Below are 12,614 nucleotides of genomic sequence, written 5' to 3'. Positions count from 1 at the left end.
GGCATACATTGATCAATCTTTAATATCCTCGAACATTTGAATCCAAACCATTTTCAAATGAAATTCCTGGTCGAAGGACTTTCTCAGAGGGATCACTTATCCCTCATTTAAACACAAAAAAAGAATACATTTAATCTTTTTCTGCTGTATTTTTGTTAAAAGAGATGCATACAAACATACATAAGAAAGGGTAAATTGACGCATGTATTGTAACAATCTGCTGTAGATTAGGCTCCCTGTGGGTCTTGCGGATCACTACATGCTGCCATCACAAAGGGGGCTGGTCCAAGACCTGACATGTGCATTTCTGGGCAGAACTTCTTCAGAGGCATGGTTATCCAATCATGTCATGTTATATTTATAGCTACTTCCTATTTAGTAACCATAGGAATGCCAAAACAAAAGGCTCATATGAAGTTTGTGATTAAAAGCTTCAATATATCTGCATGGTGCATATATCTAACAAATGCTAGATATGAATTAATAATGTTTAGATAATCATTCTAACGATACTGATGAGGAAACCACATAATAAACCAGAATAGTATCCAATTAGAAAAATCTTCATAAATACATATAAATAAAGAATGCACCTAAACTGCTTGTTTACTCTCTGTGCAAATATAAAACATGAATTTATAAAATTAAATAAAATTAAAAGGAGAGAAACTAGAGATTGCTGCAGGGGCATGGCTTGTGGCTGATGGAGTAGGCAGCGTGGTGTGAGAGCTCCGCCGAAACTCTGTGCGTTTATCCTGTCTCAGCGATCCTGTCACGTCCAAACTGCTGCTAACCTGCATCGGAGGGACCCCCTTACTGTCCCCGATCCAGCAGAAATATATACGCCAAGATTCGGCAACAGAAATGTCCCACAAAGGAGGAAGAGAGTCGCTGCCTGCAACAGAGCATGGCAGACAAGATGGTGCCCAGTCTCAGCGCTCAGCTAAAGAGGCAGCTATGATGATGTTTGGAGGTGCGCTAGGGAAGGGTACCCCTTCCAAACCGCCCTCCCTTCTCCTGGATCCCGCAGAGCTGAACTCCCTCTCTGAAGCACAGGAGAATGCATGGCCTGAGGACATAGTAAACCCCTCCTCATGGGACGCAGTGAATACACTAGGCCCTGATAATAATTCCAGGGCTCTGGAAGACCAGGCCCCTGAACCAGCCCTAAGGGATATTGCAATGCAGCAGTTACATCATGTAATATGTCTATTACCACCCTCACTACTGAGATTAAAGGGGTAAAATTGGAACTGAATAGACAGGCTATGCAGAATCTGCCTGCGGCCCTGGAGGACAGAGTGAGAAATGTGGAAGATGATGTTGTGCCATTGCAGAGAGAAGGCCGTCATATGCAATTGATTATTACAGGCCATTCAGCCATTTAGAGGACATGGAGAACAGGCGCAATAATGTCTGCGTGGTGGGCATACCGGAGAGGGCAGAAGGAAAAAACCCTGTGGTATTTATAGAAAACTCGCTACTTAATACGTTTGGCAAAGATGCATTTTCCCCCATGTTTGCGGTCGAACAGGCCCATAGAGTCCCACCCAGACTGCCTAAACCTGGAGAACCACCCAGATCGTTTCTATTTAACATGCTAAATTTTAAGGACCCGGATGCCGCCCTGTATAAGGCCAGAACCAAGGAACCCTTATGAAGATAGATAACACCCGCAAATCATTTTATCCAGCTTTCTCCGCTGACTTACAATGCCACAGAGCTAAGTTCACTGAAGTAAAGAAGCGCCTCCGTAAATATGATGTCGAATATGCTATGTTGTATCCTGCCAAGCTCAGAATCACAGATAACCCTGCAAATTCATCTAATTGGCTGGATCGTGTGGAGCATGCCTTTAAAGGGGCACCAGCACCCATGGAATAACTGTGCCTTACCCTTTACTTTTTGTTACAGTTTGATGCGCTTATCCTGGGAGTAGACCCGAGTGCGCCCTCCCTTTTCTCTATTCTTCCTGTCAGGCGGAGAGGAAGAAATAACTTTGTTTGCACCACATTTTACCATTGACTTGGATTCACAAGTCCCTTTGAATCAGAGTTGAACTGAGACATTGGGGCCCCCTACTATAGTCCTGCGTGGGCATGCTCTTTGTTACAGAGCTTTCGTCATTGTTTCCAGGATGCACAAACTTTTTTCTTTTTTCTTCCTTTTTTGGGTTGTTTAATGTTTTCTGTATCTTTCTATATACTGACCCTTGCCGGTTTCAGGGGGAACTTTTTTCTTTTGCCCTCTGTTTGTCCAACTGGGAAAAAACTTTTATTGCGGTCACTTGCTTGTCTAGACTTAGTCTGGGAATACCTATCTCATGGGGCTGCTACATGGAGATGTAAAGAGCTCCTTGACGTATCCCTATACTTGAAATTGATCTTAAATACTTAAATTGGTTTTATACCAGTTTATTAATCAGTGTCTACTGTGTGTGCTTTAGTCTCATGGAATGTGCGGGGGCTGGGTGATGGAGTGAAACGGGTGGCTTTTTTTTCCACGGTAAAGACCCACAAACCTTCTGTGGTGTGTTTGCAAGAAACTCACAGGCCAATTCCATATCCACACCTAAAAGCCTCAGCTATCTCACCCAGTTTCACTCTACCCACACAGCTTACTCCAGAGGAGTCAGCATACTTATTTTGCGGGCTGTCTCCTTCCAACTACTGCACTCCCTGATTGATGACTAGGGATGGTACATTTTCTTATTATACAAATTAGCAGGATTGACATGTATTATTGCAAATATCTATGTCCCTCCACCCTTCTCATTTGACAGCCTGAAGTGTTTGGCACAATTTATAGCCCCCTACTCCAATATCCCTCTTTGGGTATTGGGTTATTATAATAATGTAATGGATAAACAAATGGATAAATTTAAATCCGAGCTAGTGGTAATCCCCAACTGGGAGGCCCTACCCCCTTTGCTAGATTCCTTGCAGAACTTGGCCTACGAGATGTGAGGGACCTAAATCCTAATGTGCAATGCTATTCTTGCTATTTGGTATCATACAAATGCCTCTCACTCATTGATTTATATTTGGGCAACAGCCTGGGGCATTCACTCACCACTTTCGTGATATATGCTCCTCGCAACATTTCGGATGATTCTCTTCTTTGTGCTAAGATGGCTACCTCCCCTAGCCCCCAGCATAGGCTGTGGAAGGTAAATCTTTTTTTGTTCACAATCTTTCCAGAATCTGACCCCGCCCCCAAAGCCCTGATTGAGTTCTTACATTTTAACCGGGGCTCAGCTGGGTCTGTGGTGATCTGGGATGCTCTGAAGGCTCATTGAGGGGCTTAATCATTACACAGATTACCTCAGTTAAAACCAAGACCAAAGAATGGGAGAATCTGGTAATTAGTGAGGTCTCCAGGGCAGAAAAGAGGTAGATCTCTGCCCCCACTTTGGATTCAGAATGTAAATGGCAGTAAGCATAGGCCCTGTATCAACAGGTTTCCACTACTGCAGCGGAAAACAAACGGTTCTTCCTACAGCAAAAATACTTTAATGAAGGAGTCATTTACTAGCCATGATAGCTAAATCCCAGCAAGGCACCACTTATATAGAGAAGAAATAGGGGGAAAACACTGCGCTATAGCCAAATATAAACAAAAAATAGCAGCCAACACTAAAACAAACAAAGTTCAACAGACAAAAAGCAAAAAATAGTGTAGCGCTTCTATGGTGGTAAATGTGATCAACATATACTCAAAAGGATGGTCATATAACGAAAATCATATGAATAAAGCAAAGTCCAATTCAAATGGGTATAAGCTTCCGTAGTGTAGCTGGTACAAAGATGATTAGGCCGTTTCAAAGTAAGAGAGGGATCTTACTGAACGAATATGTCCATGTAAATCAGCTTGTCTGTAAACATTAAGGAGAGTAGATAAATACTTCTTACCAACTCTGTTGGACTCACACGGTCATATGACGGTTGAGTCTATAAGGCTTGAGGTCCCAATCTCGGACCAAGGAGTGGATCGATGAGGGTCCGTCGAACTGGTGGGGAAACTCCAAACGACTGTATGCCCAACGATGTATTTCACGGGTGGAACATCAGGATGGTTTCTAATCCAGCTCAGACGTGGCCCAGTAAACACAAATACTCCAATCACCCCAAAGTGAAGTGGAAGATGTTAGGGGTTTAGACCAAAAAAGAAAAGAGAAAAAAAAAGAGCTCCACATGGTGCGGGTCAGACGGTATGAAACGGAAATTTATTAAAAGTCAAAAAAATTATTTAATGACTTAGTGATCACAAAGAAATTGGATAAAAATAAGGGTAAAAGCAATGTAGGGTGCCAACAGCTAGCCCGACGCGTTTCGACACATATGTCTTCGACAGGGGCATGTTGGGGCCCACCACATTGCTAACAAATATATAGAGTGTCTGAGACAGTTCCCCCTACAAAGGGGCGGAGACTCCTGTCTGGGACAACCCCTTGCAAGTGAATTAAACAATCTAATCAGATCAGGGTAGACATGTTCAAACATGGTAAACAAATGCAAGTGCCATCCAGTATAACAGTCCTACTCATACAAATAGTCAAATTGGATTTGGTGACAGTATAAAATAAATAAAAACAACCGTAATAATAAATAAGTCTCATACATTAGTCTGAACCTCCTCAAACATATAAGTCCAGGGGGGACCAGTAAAAAAATAAGGCACATGCGAAATTACATCTAGCGCATGGACAAGGTGATCAACCATGTAATATTACAACCACATATACTGTATTGTAAATCCATCACCTGGAGGAGCTTGCTCACGTTTATGTTGTATCAAGGTAGATCTATGCGTGTCAAGATGGTAGTATCTAGTGGCAATCAATCATTATGTGAGTTTGGATGTATCTTAATAACTTGCTGGCGATGTACAGCCGAGAGATGTGTATGTGTTGCCATAGTAACTATTAATACGTGCTGTCTTGTTACATGGGATTCCGGTCACGTGACTGAGATGCGTCATGACGTATAATGTGAAAATAACGCCTCAACCAATCCCTAGATGTACATATCACATCACCGTGTAGGGGAGGTGTTAAAGGGAACGTACGTCCACGAGGTGGGGGCGTGCACGTATGGACGTCCCACAATGTATCCCTGTGTAAGACTATAGGGGAGGGGCATCAGGACTTGGCGCCATTTTACCGCGTAGTATACGTCTCCCGCCACGGGGCGTGACACGCGGCATCTCTAGCCATTCAGGGCGATCAGAGGTGTAACGTAATCGTGCATGCGTCATGACTTGTGACGTAGTCACGTCGCGTCGTGCGTCATGACGCGCGGTATCCTCACTACACCCGGAGTAAACAAAGAATGTGACGTGACGACGTCACGCCGCAATAGGCGTCGGGTCACATCAAAACCATGGCAACCGCAACCCGTCCCCTAGAGCGAGAAACCAATCGTCATAGGGAAAGGAAAAAAGAGGAAGAAAAAAAGAAAAAACAAAGGAAGAGAAAAACCCAGATTCCTCACTAAAGCTAACACATTAAAACTTGACAGTAGATCAATAATGTCAAGTAAGAAAAAAATTTGGAGTAAAAAAGTGATTATATCCTATGCGATCTAATTACGGACCCACTAACAGGACAAGGCCCTGGGACACCTAGGGCACAAAAGCTACAGAGTGGGCAAAGTTAAAGTAGTCTCAGAATGGGGCAAACATAGCGAAATCACAAAATATGCCCGATACACAACTGGAAGAATTATGTGTATTTCTATGTTTCCCAAAGAAAAAAACGCACCTGCCCTAGATCGCATGAGGCTAGGGAAAAATGCAATGTAGGCACACATGTCTGTAGTGAAACATGAGATAGAAATTGGAAAACATATGAAAAGAAAAGTAAATTAGACTAAAAATTTAAATGTGAATGGGTCCCGTGTGGAAACGACAAAGCACAAAAAGTGCAAAACGTGTACCATGGACATCAATTGTTACATGGTTAATATGTGGAAGGACGGTACATAAGTGATAAGAGTGAAAGGAATGAAAAAGATGTTAGATCAGAAAAAATGACAAAAGTGAAGGTGTGATGTTACTGACCTGTAACTGAGTGCATTAAGCCTGGTTAATGAAACTATTAATGTCCCAATCTGTAGTCATGCCAAAGGGGGAGTAGCACCTCAATTCATAGATCCAAAACGTCTCGAGGCGCGACACCCCCCGTAGGCATGAATCTCCCCACGTCACATTCTCGTCACGTCACATTCTTTGTTTACTCCGGGTGTAGTGAGGATACCGCGCGTCATGACGCACGACGCGACGTGACTACGTCACAAGTCATGACGCATGCGCGATTACGTTACACCTCTGATCACCCTGAATGGCTAGAGATGCCGCGTGTCACGCCCCGTGGCGGGAGACGTATACTACGCGGTAAAATGGCGCCAAGTCCTGATGCCCCTCCCCTATAGTCTTACACAGGGATACATTGCGGGACGTCCATACGTGCACGCCCCCACCTCGTGGACGTACGTTCCCTTTAACACCTCCCCTACACGGTGATGTGATATGTACATCTAGGGATTGGTTGAGGCGTTATTTTCACATTATACGTCATGACGCATCTCAGTCACGTGACCGGAATCCCATGTAACAAGACAGCACGTATTAATAGTTACTATGGCAACACATACACATCTCTCGGCTGTACATCGCCAGCAAGTTATTAAGATACATCCAAACTCACATAATGATTGATTGCCACTAGATACTACCATCTTGACACGCATAGATCTACCTTGATACAACATAAACGTGAGCAAGCTCCTCCAGGTGATGGATTTACAATACAGTATATGTGGTTGTAATATTACATGGTTGATCACCTTGTCCATGCGCTAGATGTAATTTCGCATGTGCCTTATTTTTGTACTGGTCCCCCCTGGACTTATATGTTTGAGGAGGTTCAGACTAATGTATGAGACTTATTTATTATTACGGTTGTTTTTATTTATTTTATACTGTCACCAAATCCAATTTGACTATTTGTATGAGTAGGACTGTTATACTGGATGGCACTTGCATTTGTTTACCATGTTTGAACATGTCTACCCTGATCTGATTAGATTGTTTAATTCACTTGCAAGGGGTTGTCCCAAACAGGAGTCTCCGCCCCTTTGTAGGGGGAACTGTCTCAGACACTCTATATATTTGTTAGCAATGTGGTGGGCCCCAACATGCCCCTGTCGAAGACATATGTGTCGAAACGCGTCGGGCTAGCTGTTGGCACCCTACATTGCTTTTACCCTTATTTTTATCCAATTTCTTTGTGATCACTAAGTCATTAAATATTTTTTTTGACTTTTAATAAATTTCCGTTTCATACCGTCTGACCCGCACCATGTGGAGCTCCTTTTTTTTCTCTTTTCTTTTTTCCTTTTTGGTCTAAACCCCTAACATCTTCCACTTCACTTTGGGGTGATTGGAGTATTGGTGTTTACTGGGCCACGTCTGAGCTGGATTAGAAACCATCCTGATGTTCCACCCGTGAAATACATCGTTGGGCATACAGTCGTTTGGAGTTTCCCCACCAGTTCGACGGACCCTCATCGATCCACTCCTTGGTCCGAGATTGGGACCTCAAGCCTTATAGACTCAACCGTCATATGACCGTGTGAGTCCAACAGAGTTGGTAAGAAGTATTTATCTACTCTCCTTAATGTTTACAGACAAGCTGATTTACATGGACATATTCGTTCAGTAAGATCCCTCTCTTACTTTGAAACGGCCTAATCATCTTTGTACCAGCTACACTACGGAAGCTTATACCCATTTGAATTGGACTTTGCTTTATTCATATGATTTTCGTTATATGACCATCCTTTTGAGTATATGTTGATCACATTTACCACCATAGAAGCGCTACACTATTTTTTGCTTTTTACCACTTATATAGAGGCCATCCGGAACGCTGAAGGGGACACAGTTACTGATCAGGCCCGCGTCTCTGAAGTGTTTTCGGACTTCTTTAGGAATTTATACACGTCTAAGGTACACCCCATAGAAGAGGAGCTGAGCCAATTTTTGGACCAGTGCTCCATCCCCCAGTTGTCACAAGAGGGCCTTGCTGCCCTTAATAAGCCATTGACTATCGAGGAGCTCACTCTAGCGGTGTCACAGATGGCAAATAATAAATCACCGGGAGCTGATGGCCTGCCCACAGAAACATACAGGAAATATGGTGACCCTCTTACCTACCCTGTTAATGATGCTGAATGATGCTCTTCAGGAAGACGGTTCACCCGCTTCTATGAATGAGGCTATCATAGTGGTCATCCCAAAGCCTGCAAGGACCCATTACAACCTGTCTCCTATAGGCCTATTTCTCTGCTTAATGCAGATGTTAAATTGCTAGCCCGGGTATTGGCCACTAGACTTTCAGGGGGGTTGTGGCGGACTTGGTACATTCTGACCCGTCCGGCTTCATCCCTACCCGGTCTACTGCACTAAACATCCGCAGGCTGTTCCTCAACACTCAGATTCAAGTAGGCAATCCAGATAACCGACCCATCTTTTCCTTTGATGCTGCCAAAGCTTTTGACAGGATGGAGTGGAAATATTTGTGGGAGGTGCTGTGTCGATTTGGTTTGGGTGACAAATTTATATCATGGGTGCACCAAGGTTGAGGATTAACAACACCCTATCGGAGCCATTTCCCCTGTTTCATGGTACACGACAGGGGTGCCCATTGTCGCCCCTGCTGTTTGCCCTTGCATTGGAACCTCTGGCAGCTATGGTGTGGGCCTCACCCAACATCGTGGGTTTCCGGCGAGGTCAAAATTAGTGAATCTCATTGTACGCAGACAATACCCTATTGTATTTGGGAGATACTGGGGACTCCCTAAGGGCCGTGATGCGCCTAATCGATCAGTTTGGGTGGCTGTCGGGCTTTGCCATTAACTGGCATCTCTACCAGATGATGTTTCTCACATACAGGTTGTTACCTCATTTAAATATTTAGGTATAGTAGTGACAAGAGACCCAGGGGACTATATTACACTAAATCTGAAACCAATACTACGTAAGTTTTTAAAAAAAACAGGTCAGTTGGAGTAAACTACCACTATCAGTAACCGGCAGGGTAAATATTATTAAAATGATCTGGGCACCACAACTTTTGTACATTTTACATAATGCCCCAGTCTGGATACCACAGTACTAGTTCCGACGTGTTGACTCACAATTCAGGGCCTTCATCTGGAGAGGTGGAGTGGCATGCATTAAACTTGCCACTCGGCAACTCCCAAAACATCAGGGTGGAATGGCCGTTCCGCACCCACAAATGTACTACTTTGCAGCCCAACTACATTTAATGGGGTGGGATCTTGGGACGACTACAGACCCCTCCAAGAATCTTCTTGTCGGCGCCTATACCGCCCTTTCCCATATGGAAATGGGACTTCCTAAAATCACATTTAATTGCTCCACGACTCAGCTACTGATGAAAGTGTGAAAGGGGATTAAGACCACACTCAGATTAATGGGCTATATACGTCAAACCCTCATTTGGCACAACCGCTTCTACACAGATTTAGACAAGGTTCCCAAACACCTAATTTAGGAAAGAGCGGGGATTAAATTCCTCTACCATATTCTTGATGGGCCCACCCTAAAAACCATACTCCCAATTACTGAGTGAATTGCCTATGCTCAAAGGTCACCATTACCAACATGTTCAACTACACTATGCATTGAGGTGTCAGAGTAGACACTCTAAATTGAAACTAGAAGACTCCACATTCCTAGAATCCATATACACTGACCCTGAGAAGAAAGGAATCATCTCTAGAACCCATACTCATCTATTGTCACACATACAAGCCCCTGACCTTTTACCTTGTAGGGAGGGATGGGAGAGAGATGATGGCCCCATTAATGGCAAACAGTGGGAGTAGATTTTGGAGGTAGGACCATTGGTGACAGTGTCAGCGGCACAGACTGTCCCATCTGTTTATATTGCACCGAGTGTTAAACAAATGGGGCAGGCGAGATACCCCCACTTATACAAAATGTCAAGCCCAACCTGGCGATCTTATTCATGTGCTCTGGAGGTGCCCCAAATTGGTGAAGTATTGTAGCACCATCATTGCCAAAATCAATAGTGTTTAGGTAATAATGTTAGGGAATCTTAATGAAGAACTGTACACCCCTCCAGTATACATTGCCCTCACAAGGCTCCTATATCTAGCAAGAAAGCGGATTGCTCAATTCTGGCTCTCCGCAAGTGCACCAAAACTGACACAATGGATCTAAAAAGTTAACACTATACTTATCTGGGAAAAAAATACCATCATAGGAAATCAACAAAAAAGTATATGGCAGAGTTGGTTGAACTCTACAGAGGTGGCAACCCCACAGTTGGCATTAGACAGATTACTGATGGGATAGTAGCTTTTATGAGTTATTCTCAGAGACTTAGGTGGAAAAATAGGTGACCCGCCAAGAGAGATCTGCTAGTGCTTTTAGATCATGGGTATTCTTGTGCACAATACCAGTTGGACTAGAGTTATTCTTATAATTTAATTTTATATGTACCTCTTCTCTAATCTGTTTTGTTTGTATGTTGCACCTCCTTTTGTTATAGGTGCTGAGGACTCAGGGTATTGCACAATGGGGTTAATTTACTAAAGGCAAATCCAATTTGCATTACATGGAAGTGCAGTCGCTTTAGATCTAAGGGGGACATGCAAGGAAAATAAAAAAACATTTTAGCTTGCACATGATTGGATGATAAAAATCAGCAGCGCTTCCCCTCATTTCAGATCTTCTCCTCAGATCTAAAGCGACTGCACTTCCAAGTGCACTTGTGGTTCAGAGTGGATTTGCCTTTAGTAAATTAACCCCAATGCTTTTTCGGCACACGATAAATTAGATGGTTATACATCTACCACCACTTATATATGGTTTTGACTATGAAGTATTCTGTTGTTTACCAATTGTATACCTATACAAATATACCATGTAATGCCTAATGTGTTCTCATTAATATAAAAATTTAATTAATAAAAAAAAAAGATTGCTGTGTGGTGTAAATTCTAATTTATAAATTGCTTAACCACTTAATAATTCATACTTAATACTAATGCTTCAATACTTTAATACTTCATCCAAATGTTATGGATGGAATGAATCTTGTGTGAACACTTACAACTTTTAGATCTCTAGAGTTCTATCTTAATATAGTAAATTATGTAATCAGATTGTAGAATGTATCACTAGTTCTTTTGGATATCACAATAGCTAAACTCAGACTTTAAAAATCCTAATCTACACCCAAGTCCAAATTTAACACTACTATTCTGAATTACTAGTTAAATGAACAGGGTGAACACAGTGATACTTTAGCCTCTAATAATGCAATGGGGTCGATTTACTAACACTGGAGAGTGCAAAATCTGATGCATAGAAACCAATCAGCTTCCAATGTTTTTGTCAAAGCTTAATTGAGCAAGCTGAACTTAGACGCTGATTGGCTGCCATGCAAAGTTGCACCAGATTTTGCACTCTCCAGTTTTAGTAAATAAACACCAATGAATACCTAAACCCTTGATAGTTGTGTCTCATTCAGTAGAAGATACCTTGATATATATATATATATATATATATATATATATATATATATATATATATATATATATATATATATATATATATATATATATTATTGGAACCTTTTTGTTTACTTCTTTTTTGCATATTAGGTCCCTTTCACACATTCGGATCGTATGTCCGTATTTCACCCATCAGTTTGCGGATGAAATACGGACATACATGCATCCCTATGGGATAGCGGGTGTCTGCGATTGAATATCTGCAGACACCTGATATCTTCCGTCTTTGCTGTGGTCCGATTCTGCAGATGGAGTAAAATCCTATTTTTATATCCGTCTGCAGAGCGGATGGGATGAACACGGACAGACGGTCCCTGTTCATCCGATTCCCCATAGAGGTGAGCTGACAGGGCGGTCCCTGCACGGTGTGATCTGTGGGTCCCTGCACAGATCATTATGGATCGGTCCCATGTGAAAGGGGCTTAAATTATGATGCAAATCTGTAATCAGTTGTTTATTGTTTGTATTATTCTTGATACGTATTTAGGAATACATGGATATCTTAAGCTATAAACAGAGCATGAAAGAAATTCCAGGTGGAAATGAACATACGCTTGAAAAATTACGGAAGAGAATCAGAGACCGAGATACTGCCTTAGAGGTAAATAAATGACATTGTCTGGAAAAGTATCCTCTTTTTTTTTTACAAGAAGCACACATAAACATTATCTTCATGATCGTTTTTACCATGCTTTATTTCTGTTCAGAATTGAACCTTAAGATTCATATAGGGAACAGAACCTACCAGGTCAGTTCAGTTTTTATACAGTACCTACAGTACATTGTTGTATTAAACAAGTCTATTGCTTTCCATTTGGTCTCTAACCTGGTGGTCCTTGGGCCACACCCGCAGCTGATAGTAAAGCACCCCTTTCTGCCTCTCATACAAAGAAAACCTCTGGTGTAAACAAATTCCAAAGAGATAAAAATATGTTTTTCACAGCTACCAATCAAATTCAAACCTGTCATGGAAATGTTATTATG

At 42.2% G+C, this 12,614-nt stretch overlaps 1 protein-coding gene across 6 annotated transcripts in view; it reads left to right on the top strand.

Moving 5' to 3' along the window:
- LOC143928001 (myomegalin-like) overlaps nucleotides 1–12,614 on the top strand; it is a 426,442-nt gene that overhangs the window by 149,610 nt on the left and 264,218 nt on the right. For 5 of the 6 annotated variants that reach the window (XM_077452562.1, XM_077452560.1, XM_077452561.1 and 2 more), the window contains one exon: nucleotides 12,118–12,231. The exons of the other annotated variant lie outside the window; for it this stretch is intronic. In XM_077452562.1, coding sequence (XP_077308688.1) covers nucleotides 12,118–12,231 — 114 coding nt within the window. The remainder of the gene's footprint in view (nucleotides 1–12,117; nucleotides 12,232–12,614) is intronic. 6 annotated transcript variants of the gene reach the window in all.

The sequence above is a fragment of the Lithobates pipiens genome, unplaced genomic scaffold (assembly GCF_037356315.1).
Source record: "Lithobates pipiens isolate NorthernLeopardFrog02 unplaced genomic scaffold, aLitPip1_a1.2 Scaffold_23, whole genome shotgun sequence".
Lineage (NCBI taxonomy): Eukaryota > Metazoa > Chordata > Amphibia > Anura > Ranidae > Lithobates > Lithobates pipiens.
This window is presented reverse-complemented; position numbering and strand designations above follow the sequence as displayed.